At 42.0% G+C, this 16,397-nt stretch overlaps 1 protein-coding gene across 1 annotated transcript in view; it reads right to left on the reverse strand.

Moving 5' to 3' along the window:
• The window catches only part of LOC126303912 (mite allergen Der p 3-like), a 34,594-nt gene extending 20,843 nt beyond the window's left edge, over positions 1-13,751 (reverse strand). Inside the window, exons 1-3 of the mRNA XM_049991790.1 lie at positions 13,669-13,751; positions 8,930-9,083; positions 4,984-5,119 (exon numbers count right to left, since the gene is read on the reverse strand). Coding sequence (XP_049847747.1) covers positions 4,984-5,119; positions 8,930-9,083; positions 13,669-13,747 — 369 coding nt within the window. The 5' untranslated portion in view covers positions 13,748-13,751. The remainder of the gene's footprint in view (positions 1-4,983; positions 5,120-8,929; positions 9,084-13,668) is intronic.
• Between the last annotated feature and the right edge of the window lie 2,646 nt (positions 13,752-16,397).

Consider the following 16,397-nt stretch of genomic DNA (forward strand, 5'->3'; position numbering starts at 1 on the left):
ATTTTAAACCAGCATCGGGACCATGTACCTGTATTTACGGATGGCTCTAAACAGGGGAACTCTGTTGGTTGTGCTGTTGTTTTCCCTGATCGAGTCTTCAAGTTACGGCTTCCTGCGGCGTTTACCTTCTTTGATGCCCAATTGTTTGCAATCTTGCGGGCATTGGAGCAGATGAGATGTGTTCCCAGTCTTAAGTTCCTCATCTGTTCTGACTCCCTGAGTGCCCTTCAGACCATGCAACACTTGTACCCAGAGGATACGGTCGTCGGGAACATCCATGATGCCCTACTCCACCTGCAACGGCAGGGGAAGGAGGTTTCTTTCTGCTGGGTGCCGGAGCACGTGGCTATCAGGGGAAACGAACTGGCGGATGTGGCTGCCAAGATGCATGCTCCCTCCCTCACGTTGCTGAATGTGCCGTCCCCCTCCATGCTGTTACCACCATTTTGCGTTTTCGTGTTATGCGTCAATGGGAAGAGGAGTGGCTGGCAGTTCGTGACAATAAGCTGCGTCTGGCAATGCCCACTACGCGGCCATGGCGTACGTCCTACCAGTCATGCAGGCGGAATGAGGTTCTCCTCACTCGCCTCCGCATCGGGCACAGTCCCTTAACGCATGGTTTCTTACTCCGGCGGGAGGACCCCCCAATCTGCAGTTCTCGTGGCGTCCAGATTACTGTCCACCAAATTTTACATGACTGTCTTATATACTCTGACCAGAGGTCGGTGGTTTCTTTGCCACCGGATTTGCCCTCTATTTTGCAAGACGACGCAACGACTGTGGTTAAGGTTGTAAGTAGGCTGTTTAGGTTTCTTTATTGGTAACGCCGCCGACACGTAGCGCTCTGTATGAAAATCACTGGCTGTGGCGTGTGCAGTCTGTGGCTGCTTTGCATTGTTGTCTGCCATTGTAGTGTTGGGCAGCGGCAGTTGGATGCTAACAGCGCGTAGCGTTGCGCAGTTGGAGGTGAGCCGCCAGCAGTGGTGGACGTGGGTAGAGAGATGACGGAGTTTTGAAATTTGTAAGAATTGATGTCATGGAGTGATGTATATATTATGACTACTAAGGTAAATACATTGTTTGTTCTCTATTAAAATCTTTCATTTGCTAGCTATACCTATCAGTAGTTAGTGCCTTCCATAGTTGGAATCTTTTATTTAGCTGGCAGTAGTGGCGCTCGCTGTATTGCAGTAGCTTGAGTAACGAAGATTTTTGTGAGGTAAGTGATTTGTGAAACGTATAGGTTAATGTTAGTCAGGGCCATTCTTTCGTAGGGGGTTTTTGGAAGTCAGATTGCGTTGCGCTAAAAATATTGTGTGTCAGTTTAAGCACAGTCTTGTAATAATTTTTCAAAGGGGACGTTTCAAGGTCTTACGGTTTTGTGTCCTGTCCAATTTGTTGCCTCGGATTTTAGGGAGAGAGTTTTAATGTGCTGCTGGGTGACTGGCTCACCCAAGTTTTAGGTAAGAGGTCCGCCAGTCACGATTACCTCCTTGTTACCCTTCGGTTTCTGTTCTGTTTTCCTTGTGTTTCCTTTCCTTTTTTAGTGTGTTCCTTCTCCTCTTGTTTTGCCTCTGTATGTGGGGATTTGGAACTGCGTCAGGTCTGCTTCTTGTAGACATTCTCCTTGATCGCTGTTCGCCTATAGTCCCTTCACTGCATGTGTTCCTGTTTTTATGTGCTTGGGCGCTGATGACCACGCTGTTTATCGCCCGTAAACGTCAAACACACAGACACACACGCACACACACACACTGTCTTCGATAAATGTCATTGGAATTGGTGGTCCTTAGTAGAGTCCAGGTAAACCACATTAGTTTTCATTAAATCTTTTCTGATTTTTCTTTTTTTCATCCTCGAACATCTTGATGCACTTATTCAAATGATTTTCCACTTTCCCTTAACTAAGGCCTGCTTCTGTAACGCTGCATCAGCCACTAACAAATCATGCTTCTTTGTTCCATGTACAATTTATTTTTTCTTGACAATTATTTCAGATCGGATACGTAGTCGACCATTGACAGTTGCACGAGTCCCTGTCTGTGAAGTATCCTAGTGAAATACTGCTCGCTGCTGTTCTGCCCTAGTGGCTGCGGGATCCAGTCTCCGGTATAACAATAGTAACAATCCATTACGATGGGTGCTGAAATTCTTCATGAAGCTACTTCTAGCATGACAATACTCTCAGTCGTACACAGCATTTTCTCTACTACACTAACAAAGAGCTGATGTTGAAGCTGATGACATAAGTGAGCTTGAGTACAAGTAGCTACAAGACATCTTTAAGCTCTTAAGATGCCTTCCCAAACGAATTCTCATTCTAATGTGAAGGCTAGCAAAATGGTTCGGCAGCTCCACTCAAATAGGAAGTCAACCATGATTATCAATATGGAGAAGTAAACTGTTATCAAGCAGTCGTGGTCACCCGCGGAAATTTTACAGATGGGCTTCGAGGGGAGGGGGAGGGGAAGACAGACGCAAGAGACTTGGTCAGTCTGGACACATGCCATAGGATCTAAGTTTAACAGGTGACACAGAAAGTTGCTATGTGGCAGAAAATTTGTGATCCACTAAGCGGCGGGGGGGGGGGGGGGGGGGGGGAGGGGGTAGGGGGGCGACGTAACTCTTGCCCTCCCTTGCGAACTGCTATGCAAGCAACGCACCCACGGAAACCTCTACGCATCTCACCGTTTCATTGTAGTGGAAGTAGAGCTTACTTTGTTAAGCGGAAAAAAGTTCGAAGCAACTGCTCTCGATTACATAAAAATATAGAAGATCTAAAACTTCGGCCTTGTTCTAAAGACACGATTTCTGTAGTTCATGGTGAGTTCTGTCAGTTCGTCGAGAGCATCAAAATTCTCGAAGAAACCTCGAGGTCATCACCAATGTGTAGCTAGGCAAATAGAATAATTCAGCGAGTTACAGACGTATCTTTCTGAGATGATTTGTCTACAAAGCACGGAAGAAGTTACTCCTGCAGAAGTTTGTGAGATAAACAATCGTACATCTCGATCGACGCAAAAGGAAGTGCCTCTGTGACGTGCGACAACGCGCGGTTAAGCGTTTCCGACTCGAAGACGGGTTTCACGGTAGTCTACTTTTGAGAGCGTGCCAGTGCCGTAGTCGTTGGGAGTCTACGGATATGGTCGGGCGCGAACACTCCGTTGAGGAAGTATCCGAAACAAGGCCAAACAGTGTACAGGATTTTATTGTCACATGTCTAAAAAATTAATTAGCAAACGGGAAACGTCGCCCGAGACTGAAGCATTCTTGAACGTTGATGTTCTATTCGACTGTCGAATCATGTTTTTGATACTATAAACCAATAACTCCTTTCGATAATGGATCACGAAATAATAATAGTTGTGAAACAATCCAACGTCGATAAGAAGAAGATTAATTATCGATGACGTGAGCGAGAGAGGGAACAGACGAGCTGGTGAGGAAGACTGATCAACTTTATCTCGAAAACTGACGTATCAAAGGAATGGCGAGGTAGGACTAATATGGACAGGCATAACATCGATGCTAACATATACAGAACAGTTTTCTTTACCTTTATACAAAACATTATTATGTGAATATGCCTAATATTTCTGTCGTTGGCAAAACGTGCATCAAACGGTAATGTTTTATAACAATTAGCAATCGTGGTAATAAATACCTGAAAGAGGTGTCATGTACAGAGCTCATACACCTCAGTTTCCAGTGATTTCCACACCATAAAGAGAATCATTATAAGATAATTAAAACTTGGATTTTACAGTCTTTATTTTGTTTTACAGAATAACGAATGTATTGAAATTTACATTATTTATAATATATAGAATTGTTCAAATGGCTCTAAGCACTATGGGACTTAACATCTGATGTCATCAGTCCCTTAGAAATTAGAACTACTTAAACCTAACTAACCTAAGGAAATCACACACATCCATGCCCGAAGCAGGATTCGAACTTGCGACCCTAGCAGTAGCGCGGCTCCGGACTGCAGAGCCTAGAACCCCTCGGTCACAGCGGCCGGTTATAATGTAGAGAGGCTGAAAGCGCCAAGTTACAGAAACACGCTCTGCCATAGACCTGACAAAAAACCACAGTGGGCTAATATTGTCTAGAGTAAACTACACCCTATTTATTTGTTTTCTAATCGTTTCAACAAAATGTTAGCCTCATGTCCTCACTGGCTTAATTTTTTACTTATTCCTGATAGAAGAAAAAAGTATAATTATAATCGTATGGCTTGATTACTGAGAGTTTTTGACGAGGGATGTTCAGTTGCAGTACTAAACTTTTTTTTTTAACTCCGATTTAGCGAAATAGGAGCTACACCAATGTAAACGATAATATTGCCATACTGAACACCGAACCCTTAAAGAAATGCTAATACTGAATACTAACAGACAGAAAAGAACAGTGACCCAATTGCTCCAGAGAACTGTACATAAAGTACTCCATATATAACAGTTTCTGTAATAAAAACCGGCAGTTCCTCTTTCTCTGACACACTTTTATCCAAATTTTAACTTTATTGATTTGAGTGTGAGTGCTTAAGGAAAAAAGACATATCCATATCAGAAATAGAGGACGATAATACACACTGTGGTTGCAGATTATTACAGACAGAGAGAAGGGAGATGTGCCGCTCTAGTTTCACGAGTCAGTTCACTGCAGTACACTTTCAGAGCAAATTTATTAAGTTTTTCCCTCTGTTTGTAGCTGATAATATTCTAATCTCCACTATTTTTAGAATTCAGAAGCTCGCCCTATAGTGTTACCGTTAACAAAAATGTTCTGAGAATCCGTACCATCACCACCTATGTAAAAAAAACATTGTGCTACACAAAAAGCCTTTTGATATTCACATATATCTGTTAACAGACTCTTAAACGTAGACCTAAGACGATAAGGGGCTCAGCAAAATGAAAACCAAATGAGCGCGAAAACTCATCTGTGGGCGGGAAGTAGCTGTCCAGCCAGACTTACCCTTATGAGAGCGACGTCGTTGACCCAGGAGTCCTGGGGGCTGTACCGGCTGTGCACCACCACCTTGTTGGCTCGGTGTCGCGTGCCGCCAGAGGATATGTTGACGGTTCCGGCCAGCACCGACAGCTGGCTCGTACTGCAACAGAGTGTCGTCTGCTTTCTGCAGATAGTACAAGACACTGCCCAACATACAGTGGAAGAGCTAAGGAAAGACGGGGAAGATTTATGGGTTTAGCTACTGAATATAGTTTTTCCATTTCTTGAAGGTATGAGAGCTGCAAAGTACATGAGACACCCATTATACAGAATATGGTAACTGCTTGTCTTTCAGCGGTCTGCAAGAATCTTATTCATAATACTCCATATTTTGTATAGTGCGAATTTTTGGAAGATGTTTGAATTCATGTAGTTCATAAAGGAAATAGCTCTTGATAATTTTAGTCGAATTGTTTGAATTACATCGGACAATATTTGCCACAGCAGATTGATATGTAAACGATAACATTTCCGTAGCCTGCACATTTCCCAGACCGCAATCACTTGCATAATTGTACGTGGGCCCACGGAAATGAAGACATTAAAAATGCAGCGATGCTTCATTAATGTGTCAGGGAGGTGTGCGAAACCATTAGACATTACTGTCGCAATTTGGAAGGCGAAGTTTCGAGGCTGTAAGATTGAAGGAAGTGGAGATAACCTTGTAGGTGGGGCAACCTTGGGTATTAATAACCGCTTCAGCTGTATTTCGGTCCCTCACTACAGTACCACTATCGGTTTCGTGGCGTTAAAGCCACACCTTCGGCTGACATGTGATTAGAACATTACAGCGGGAAAATTCGGGATCTTTTTTCCTAACATTCGTTGTGTGTCAGAACATAACACCGCTAAAAGGCGGTCCCAAATTCCAGTATAGTGGATGGATCCAAAACATATCGTACCATAATGATCGCTTCTCCGATCTATGTGGAACTACGTACCGTATTGGAATTTAGCAGCTTTTTATCCATGATATACCGTTTTTAGTGGTGTTTGGTTTTGGCGAACAACGAATGTTGGGAAAAAAGATTACGAGCTTTTCGACTCTAATGTTCTAGTCATATGGCGACTGAAGATGTGGCTTTAACGCCACGAAACCGGTAGTGGTACAGTAATAAAGGACGAAAATACTGCTGAAGCGGTTATTAAAACCCAAGGTTGAGGAAAGTGTTCTGAGGCTTCCAGTTGCCTGAAGTGGTTAGAATGCCAGGAGCATCGACCAGCTAATATCTGGCAGTGACTGGTTATAGGCCGTTGGTACCACACGCTCGTATTTACGCTAGCTGCCGGCTGTGACCTCACTGGTTCCTACGATGTCACCATGAATGGTCATACGTTGCCTCCGCGTTCTATGCGCCCGTTCCCACCTCACCGAGCTGAGTTCAAGGGTACCACCTCTACTGACAGTGTTGTCAGTGACTTTTATTCCAACGGATTCTTTAATTACAGAGTCCCAGAAGCTGCTAATGCCAGCCGCGAAAGAGGTGTCGATGAATTAACTCCTGTTATCTTCTCCTAGAGCATACTATTCTAAAGCTGACTCTTCGCTGTAGCACAGGGTATAAAACCCTTCTCACTCCTTCCTGCTTTTTTCTACAATGTGCACTGTTTGTTCAACGAGGGTATTTTGTAAACACCTGTTACCATACCTTCCACGTCCTTAACTGGGCACAGTAATTACCAGATTTTCCGAGGAGACCTGAAGAGCGATTTGGTTTTACGTCTTTTCGGCAGGAGGCTTGTCTTACACGACATGGGGCCACAGACTGGCAAAACTGCTCAACTGTTTCTCTGCTCTTCGTCGGTGGCCTTGCTACAGTTCTTATTTGAGCTCACTTCATTTGGTGATCGTCAAGAAACTTGCGTAGCTCCCTCACCTCATGGGGCAGGTCATTGGCGTCCAGCATCGGCCTGGCACGATGTACCAACGTCTGCATCACATTGCGCTCCTGTACCTACTTACTATACAAATTGTAGGGTTAACTTACTAAACACGTATATTTAGATGTCAGACAGGGCTGGGAGACCTAATCTTTTAGTAGAAAAAACGAGTGCAGAACGTCCGAATTAAGATAAATAACAGCAAGCGTTCCAAACTGTTTGTGGTGGTGTCATCATGATACATTGCCCTGTTCGAAGCTATCCTCCGTTCCCGTTCAACCTTACCATGTGTTACACACCACATTCAGCTTTTAACCTGCCCATACATGTCTGTTACACAGGCAAGTTGTCTATCGTTATCAGCAGAATGGGTACGTTGCTTTACTCTTATCCAAGACAAGGTAAGCCATGCTATGCTGGATAAAGGAGCGTTTATCCAAGACAAGGTAAGCCATGCTATGCTGGATAAAGGAGCGTTGCTTGTCTGCCCTTCTTCCCGCTGTGCTACGGTACTCAGGAGGTTATTCTGTACGCTTTCACTGTACCGTTATGAGTAGGATTCTGAAGTTGGTTGAAATATCCCAGTAACATACCTCCATGAGATATCTATTTATTTTAGTTCATTGTAGGCCAGAAAAGTGGTTGATTTAATTTTTTCCCAGTTTTCGAAGCATATTGGGCTTATTCATTTATTTCTCTTCTCTTCTTTTTCACTTCTCTGCACCTTTTTTCGACTTGTAGCGGCTGTTCTCAATTATAACCATCATTAGGTCACCTCTAATACATATTTTCTGTTGTAATGAGTGCCATCTTCGAAGGCCGAAATCCTTATCACCAAAATGCCTGAAGATGTCTGTTATACAACAATGGTTGCCGAAGTATAGTTGAAATGGCTCTGACCACTATGGGACTTAACTTCTGAGGCCATCAGTCCCCTAGAACTTAGTACTACTTAAACCTAACTAACGTAAGGACATCACACACACCCATGCCCGAGGCAGGATTCGAAACTGCCACAGTAGCGGTCGCGTGGTTCCAGACTGTAGCGCCTAGATCAGCTCGGCCACCCGGCCGGCGAAGTATAGTTTCTGTAACCTTAACGTTTCCAGCCAAACTTGACACCAGTTACAGGAATTTTAATTACTTTTTCCTGGACGTCCATTGTGGGTTCTCTGAATTCACTCTAAGTGGGCAAAATCATTCATTCTATATTTTCCAAACGCATTTTACCCAAATCAAAGTTCGTTTATTAATATTATTATGTTAATCTAAATAGTACGCGTCTGAAAGAAAAAGGTTTTCTTTGATACGAAGCTTTCTTAACACTATGATCCATAGCACCAGAATGAGGTTCTTAATAAGCACTGAGCCATATTTTTTTCCTATTTCAGAGAACGTTTGCGCTATATGAAAAGTCTATACACTGCTATATGGCCTCAGTTCCTTAGCATACATTTGCACACACTTGTCAACTACTAAGTCCTAGTCCTCTTTCAAAGTATGTGTATAGTGAGACATGTCGTAATATGCTTGAGGTTCCCGAATCGGTGCCTAAGAACTTTTTACACAGTTTTCATTGCGAGAAACCTGTCGATTTATTTGAAGTTGCCATATAAACAAAGGACAACTTTTCACTTGTTGGAGTTGCGATCTGTTGCAACTGGTATATATTCCCCAATTCTTAAATTCTCCTGATTCTTCTGCCAAGTTTGTTTGTTCATTTTTGTGTTCCCACCGTTATCATTAATCAGCTGCAGTGAAATTATCTACGGAAACATATACATGGCTAGTCCCGTTGCACTGATAGCGCAGCCTGTTGTCAGCTTCAGTAAGCTAGCGGCAACCAAATATGCCCTGCTTTAACCACTGCTCTTCAGTGCACAAAATGTACTCTTGTGTCTCCGTTGCAGCAGGTTGAGCTGCCTTAATTGCTGCAGTGGAGATAGTGGCAGGCAGGCTGGAACACGAATTTTTACACCTCCGATACACACACACACACACACACACACACAAACGGTGGCTTGCTTACTCGACGTCGACGCAGTGCGCGGCGGTGAGCAGCCACTGCTCGTCGAGTACGTTGGCGCCGCAGTTGTGGCTCTCGTCGACCTGCAGCGACACGATGGCCGGGAACTCACCTGGAGCCGCGTCCTCGCCGCCTACTATGCGGTCCTGCGGCAAACCTGTGTGGTCAACAGTGAGCGCATATCAGCAACCACTTCTCGCAACGAACTACAGGTGGCAGTGTTACACCAAGTGCAACAGGCCATAAAGTGGCTTGCGGAATGTAAATGTAGATGAACATCTAGACATGAGTCATTTCCATGAAAAGTCTTAGTCGTCTTTTCACGTGCGTATGTGAATTCACACATTGCTACATATGTAGTACAATTTTAGAATACTCTGCGAAAATTGTACTGATGGAGAAAAATTACAAGAAAAAATACTTGGCTACTATTATCTACTGAAACAATGGTTACTACCAATAATTTTTTCTCCCAGAAGGATTGCCTATCTTCCACGTGGTGGAATATTTCATTTGAAAAATAATAATATGTGGAAGGGCTCACCTATGAAGAAATCATTTCAAATAGCATGGGTGTTACCGTTCATTCTGATAGACACCTCATGAGATTAGAAGAAAACAGTTAGCCAATATGTACAATCGACAAAGATAGTGGGCCACTCAGGAATAATATCCATTTAACATGCAAACTAGTAATGGACATGCCACGAACATGTGGTTTTCATATTACACGAATTGAAATTAACAGTGTCATTAAAATACAAGGATTTCAAGCGTAGGACAACAGATGAAATGAATCTAAAATCTGGAATTAACACGAGCATTCCGCACATTCATCGCAGACAAAATGGGCATTAGATAGTGCGACAGTATGTATTTCAATCGTAACTCCTCACAAGTGGCTTCTAACCAAAGTGCGTGCCTACGGAGTATCGTGTCATTTGTGCGTCTGGATTCGTGATTTCCAGCCAGAAGAAGAGTAACTGACGGAAAGTAATCACGTAAACCATATGCGATAACTGACGTTCCTCAAGGAAATGCTATTGGCCATTTACTGCTCGCAATCGATGTGACAGCTACATAACACAATATAATCAGTCTGCTGAGACTGTTAAAAATGATGCTGTCATTTACTGTCTAATAAAATTATTAGAAGATCAAAAGCAACTGCAAAATGATTTCGAAAAGATATCTGTATGTTATGAAATATGATAATTGACCCTAAATAATGAAAAGTGTTAGATTACCCATACTAATACCGAAAGGAGTGCGTTACATTTTTATTTCACATTGAAACACACAAATATAAAGGCTATCAATTTAACCAAACACTTAAGGATTACAGTTATGATTAACTGACATTGGAACGGTCTCAAAGATAATGTTGTGGGGAAAGCGAACCAAGGCTGAATTTTATTCGCAGGACACTTAGAAGATCTAACAGGTCTAGTAAAAAGCCTATACTACCCCTGTCCGCCCTCTTCTAGTGTACTGCTGCACGGTATGAGATCCGCACCAGATAGGATTGACGGAGGACATCTTAAACCTTCATAGAAGGGCAGCTGTATTGTTACGAAGTGGGGCAGACAGTGCCACGGATATGATACGTGTGTTGGTGTGTCACTACTTAAAACAGAGGCGTTTTTCGTTGCTGAAGAATCTTTTCACGAAATTCCAGCCGCCAGTTGGCTCCCCGAATGCGATAATGCTTAGGTTGACGCCCACCTACGTAAGACGGAATGAATATAATAAGAGATATTAAAGTTCACACAGGTAAAGTGTTCGTTTTTCTCAAGTGAGGTTTCAGAGTGGAAAGGCAGAGAAATAGTTTGAAGGTGGTTCGACGGACACTCTGCAGGGCTCTTTATTGTGAACTGCAGTGTAACCGCATAGATGTAGATGTAATTGATTATGGCGAGTCGGTATAAGACTTGGGTCATCACCCTGTTTCCAGTATGGGTTGATGAGCAGCCATTCACATTTGTCTCCAAGAGAGATCTAACAGCTTTGGTACGTTGTGATTTAAAAACACTGTATGCTCTGAATGTCAAGAATAGACACTGATTCAAAAATGGTTCAAATGGCTCTGAGCACTATGGGACTTAACAGCTGAGGTCATCAGTCCCCTAGAACTTAGAACTAATTGAACCTAACTAACCTAAGGACATCACACACATCCATGCCCAAGGCAGGATTCGAACCTGCAACCATAGCGGTCTCGCGGTTCCAGACTGACGCGTCTAGAACCGCACGACCACAACGGCCGGCAATAGACACTGGTGCTTACCCCCTCCCCCCTCCCCCCCAGTTGCCTACGTAGGGACGAATCGGGATGGAAGCGAACAGGTGCGAACTGCCTGTGCGCTTACTGCAGTTCATGCAAATATCTCCATGCGCGTTGCGCGGCGTGGGTAAGGTGAGGAAGCTTACTTCGTTAGCAGGGTGCCCTCCAGCACGACAATGTCACCTCCAGTTTCAGTCACCGGAGACGAAAATGAACACTGCAGTATCCCAGTGTCCCTTCGATGTGTCTCACTGTAATTGTAGAGTATTAATCCTCGCAGACATGTTAAGTACCGATCTCGGCATTTTTCATATTAACCGTAGGTGAAAGACGTGTAAAGTGACGGACAATAATCCTACAACTAAGTGGGAAGCCTTAGACTGGCACTTGTGCACTGAGCCAAGTTTTTATTTATGAACGAGCTACGCTAGAAACGCCGTAGTTCATGAATAATATTTGTTCGGATCACTATTAAAGCTGCATTTCTTTTCTATTTTCCGGTACCGGTATTTAAAGAGCACGTGCACGTCTCGTACTAAAGATGCTTCAGACGGTCCTGACGACTGATTGTTCGCCGTGGCCTCGTCTTCATCCCAGCTGAAAGCAAGCTGCCATCAGGACCGTTAGAAGATGGCAACAATTCTGTTTGCCGAAATATCGCACCATTTGGACGGCGACATCCTGCTGAATGCCTGAGAACATTTCAAAACTCATAAATATTGCCCGATTTTCGGTCATGGATATTTCGAAGCACATTTGATTTTCCTGAAGGTGACATGCAATTCCTACAGCTGGTGGTTATGCCATTTCGAAAGTGTTGTAAATATTATAAATTCAGTCGTCACCCATAGCCATTATTCTTCTCCAACGAGTCGTTACGTATTTGTGTTAAGCCTCCATACTGTTCTTGAATTAAGATATCATGTAATTGAGTATTACTAATTTTAATATCTTTGTTCACAATACACGAAAAAAGTAGACGCTGAACAGTTTTGACTGATAAAAAACCATCACTGGATCTACAGTAGAAAAAGTAAAATTGCTTTTCAGGTTTACACATTTGCAGATATAATGTAGCACTGATGCTCCAGTTATAAATTCATTATCCAGAAAGCAAATCCGACATACATTACCGAGCAGCAGCTTAACGTTTTTCGTAAGGTTATTGCGTGTCGCCACTCACATTCACCGATAGTAAGTGATCTTCGCTACCAGCCACAGTAACTCGCCCGTACTGTCTGAACACTGTACAGGTACAACGCAGCGGGAATAGTAAACTGGCGGTTAGAGGGTTGGGTTGGGTTGTTTGGGGAAGACCAGACAGCGAGGTCATCGGTCTCATCGGATTAGGGAAGGACGGGGAAGGAAGTCGGCCGTGCCCTTTCAAAGGACTGACGGTTAGAGGGGGCTAACAGCCACTGACTTATATTTGCAGATGACTACTACTGATAAATATTCAGTTGCTTAGCTGTTACATTTCCAGATCGTTTCCAGCCTATTTTACCCTTTCAAGATCGAGTTATACTTTGTAAAATGTAACTGAAGGCTCTTCGTTTCCATACACACAGTTTCCAAGTAAACTTACTTGTTACTATAAAGATGAGAATTGTAGCTATTTCGCATCTACTTCTCACATTCTTTGAAATTAAATCAAGTTATTCATCGTTACTTTACTGAAATGTCAGATTCGAATCAGAGATAGTGTAACATTTGCCTCGCAACTTATGTTGTAACTCTAGACGTCTAGAACCCTCTAATGCAATAACTAACATATATTCGTCTAAGAGCTTCGAAATGTCAATCAATCAAGTGCAATCTGGTTCACGTAAGGTATTTATCAGGTTTATATACAGAAGCGTACAACTTTGAAAAAAAGAAAAAAAAAAGAAAAAGAGTAAATAAATGCATTTCTGCAGATAGTCGTTGTACCCGAAAATAAACAGAGATGTTTGCTGGCGACAATTCAAATAACGGATTCTCGTTATTTGATTATCACCTATTCAAAAACCACGTTTAAGTTCATCTACGGTAAATGACAGCTACTGTTTACAACGTTAAATTCAAAATACGTGAGAGCAATCCATATGCTTATGTGACTATGCACTTACTGGAAGGAAGATATGTGCATATTTCTGATGACAGATCATTTGAAAATGTGCACCTCGACTAAAATAAGACGATCTATGCTGTGGGATTCGCTGTAATAGATGCACCGGATAGAAAAGTCTTTAAGAAAATATTCTGTGGAAGGTAAGATTCCATACAGAGAGCAAGGCAATTCCCTGAAAAGTTGTAAATTTTTAAAACTTACAATTGTTGTCAAATTAACCCGGAACTTTTACCACAAGAGGATAGACGAGGAACTAGGCCACTTTTAAAGCCACCTACCGAGTTGTTCCTAACAGCTAACTTAATAATCTTGTTCATTGTCGTCAATATAATGAATGTGGAAACTTACCAAACACTACTGAGACGGCAAGGCAGAGGAAAAATAGCAGAGCCATGTTGCTGTTAACGGCGGAAGACGTTAACTGCATGGACGACGCTCTGTTCTAGATACGTGCGGTGATATATAACACTTCACACTGATAAGATATCAGTTAGCACAAATTATTACAGGTAGCTGGCACAAGTCCAGATAGATGATAAGATTTGCAGGCACTAAAGTTTCTTTGCTGTCCTTCCACATTAATGACATTGTGCGAGATTTATTACCTTGTAATGCACCTTTTTGCTTAGTCACAGAGTTTTTAACTGGAAATCGAGTGACTGTATAGATGAATATCACATTTCTGGTATTTTAATGTACTTGAGTTTCAAAAATGTCTTGACGGAAATTTCATGAAAAAAGGTAATGTTTTTTTTTTTTAAATATTGTTATGAATTAAATATGCTTAGCAGAAAATCTGGATCGGTTGATAAAATAACGTTACAGCCGTCGTATTGACATCTTCCGACGTAACATCTTCCGATAGCTTTCTTCAATAGTATGTCGGTCGCAAAAAGAAAAAGGTGTAAATGACGTGGGATTCCGGATGGGAGCTCTTCCTCAAAGTTTATCTTTAATGTTTGTGCATCACAGACTTCGATTCATCTAAGAAAAGACCTATTTATTGATCATGAATTTGGTCTACTTTAGGAAAGTTACTAGATAGTTGTCGCAACAGATGAGTTCCAATAATTAAACCGCTTACTGATGTAATCGATTTTCCTTTGCAGACTGAATTATAAACTTGCTTCTTACTATAAACGTGCTTTTCCAAGTCTTGTAAATTAAAGCAATAGGGAGAAGAGTGATTATTGCTTAAAAAGCATTGTTGATGCCATGGTACCGAAATGAGAGTCACATTTCATAGTGCACATATGTAACCACGGAGTATTGTAGTCCTTCAATTTTTCAATCAATTTCCACACCAAACCTTCCTTGTTATGACAATACTCGCACGCCTATTACATCGTAGGTATTAGTTCTTTTTTTTTAACTTTCATGGAGGACTTAGTGTCCTTTGGAGCCTTAGCTTAGTCTTACATTATACAATTTTTGATTCTCTTTATTTGATTGGTTGCGTATGGAATATCTTATTATCTGGGCCTACATTTCTACTTGTTTTTTTATATATAGATATTATTCCCTGGTGGGGGAAATCCACGTCCCTGGCATTCGCCTTACGGCTTTAGCCTTACGTTATACTGTTTTCACTCTATTTTATTGTTTGGGTATGGAATATCTTATTATCTGTGCCTACTTTTCAAAAAATGGTTCAAATGGCTCTCAGCACTATGGCACTCATTTCCGTGGTCATCAGTCCCCTAGAAATTGGAACTACTTAAGCCTAACTAGCCTAAAGACATCACACACATCCATGCCTGAGGCAGGGTTCGAGCCTGCGGCTGGGCGGCCTCGCGGTTCCAGACTATAACGCCTGGAGGCGCGCGGCCACTCCGGCCGTCTACTACCCTCGTACCTGAGTTTGTGTATGTGTATAAATATATTGATCTTCGGCGGGGGATACGCACGTCTCTCATAATTGCCTTGCGACTGAGGAAAATCCTTACAATTTAAATTCAGGTGCGGTGAATTATTAATGCCAAGAGTAGCATAAACTGCCTGTGAGACTCGGACGTCCGTGCTACGGACGCATCTTTCTGGAATAAGTAACCAAATATGTATATATGAAGACTCTGTGTGAAGCGATTACGGAGATCGGACGTGTTTTATGTTGGAGAGATTTTGCTGTTGTTGTGCGACGCTATTAAGCTCCATTGTGAATGTTTAGTTAGCCGATGGCACAATAAACAAATTCAAGAAAATAATACGCATTCAAGGTGTGTATTTATTAATTTGTAAAAGATTTGACAAACATTCTTCAGATATCAATTGACGTAGATCGATCGGAGGTGTCGTGTGGAATGATAGTGCGAGCCTGCATCTTCTCACGGTCAATATTCTTCGAGAGAACATCTCAGAAGCAATAAACATTTCGTTGATATAAAAGTTATACACATAAATTCATATGCATCATACAACGTAGCACCTACTTGTGCCGAACGATCTTCGTAGCGAAAAAAAATTTTTTTAGAGATTTCAGGTGGAGCAGTTCCGACGAGGAGGATCCGCGAGATCGACGCTGCGGGACATATGTCTGTCCTGTGGTATTCAAAACCAAAGACTTATATTTGATGTGTTATTCCTTTCGACACATTGACATTAAACACGTAACCAGTTTGTAGTTGTCATACACTTCTTCATTACAAACGCATGCTGTTAATGAAAGCAACAGTAACAACAATTATAATAAAAGGCACCTGCCCTACAGAACCAGCAGCAGGTCTCAGATTAAAAGATTAGTGCATTTAAATGCGATAGACACAGATCTTTTAAAATTTACTCAACCAATTTTCACTAGTTAAACAATGTTCATAAATCCACCATTAATCAAATTTAACTGACATAACTGAATGCTTCATGACTTCCATAGAAACTGGCTTGCACATAGCTCGTATCGAATTCTAAAACTGCTTCCAACAACTAAGGCATTTTCCATGGACTGATCTTAAGCAATTGTAACAAATTAAAAGTATTATTAGATTAACACATGCAACTAAGCTTCTCTTCAATATTATCTACATGTACGATGTTAAAATACATTTCATCCCCTGAATATAATAATAGCACATTAAACAGTC

Source organism: Schistocerca gregaria, chromosome 1 (genome assembly GCF_023897955.1).
Source record: "Schistocerca gregaria isolate iqSchGreg1 chromosome 1, iqSchGreg1.2, whole genome shotgun sequence".
Lineage (NCBI taxonomy): Eukaryota > Metazoa > Arthropoda > Insecta > Orthoptera > Acrididae > Schistocerca > Schistocerca gregaria.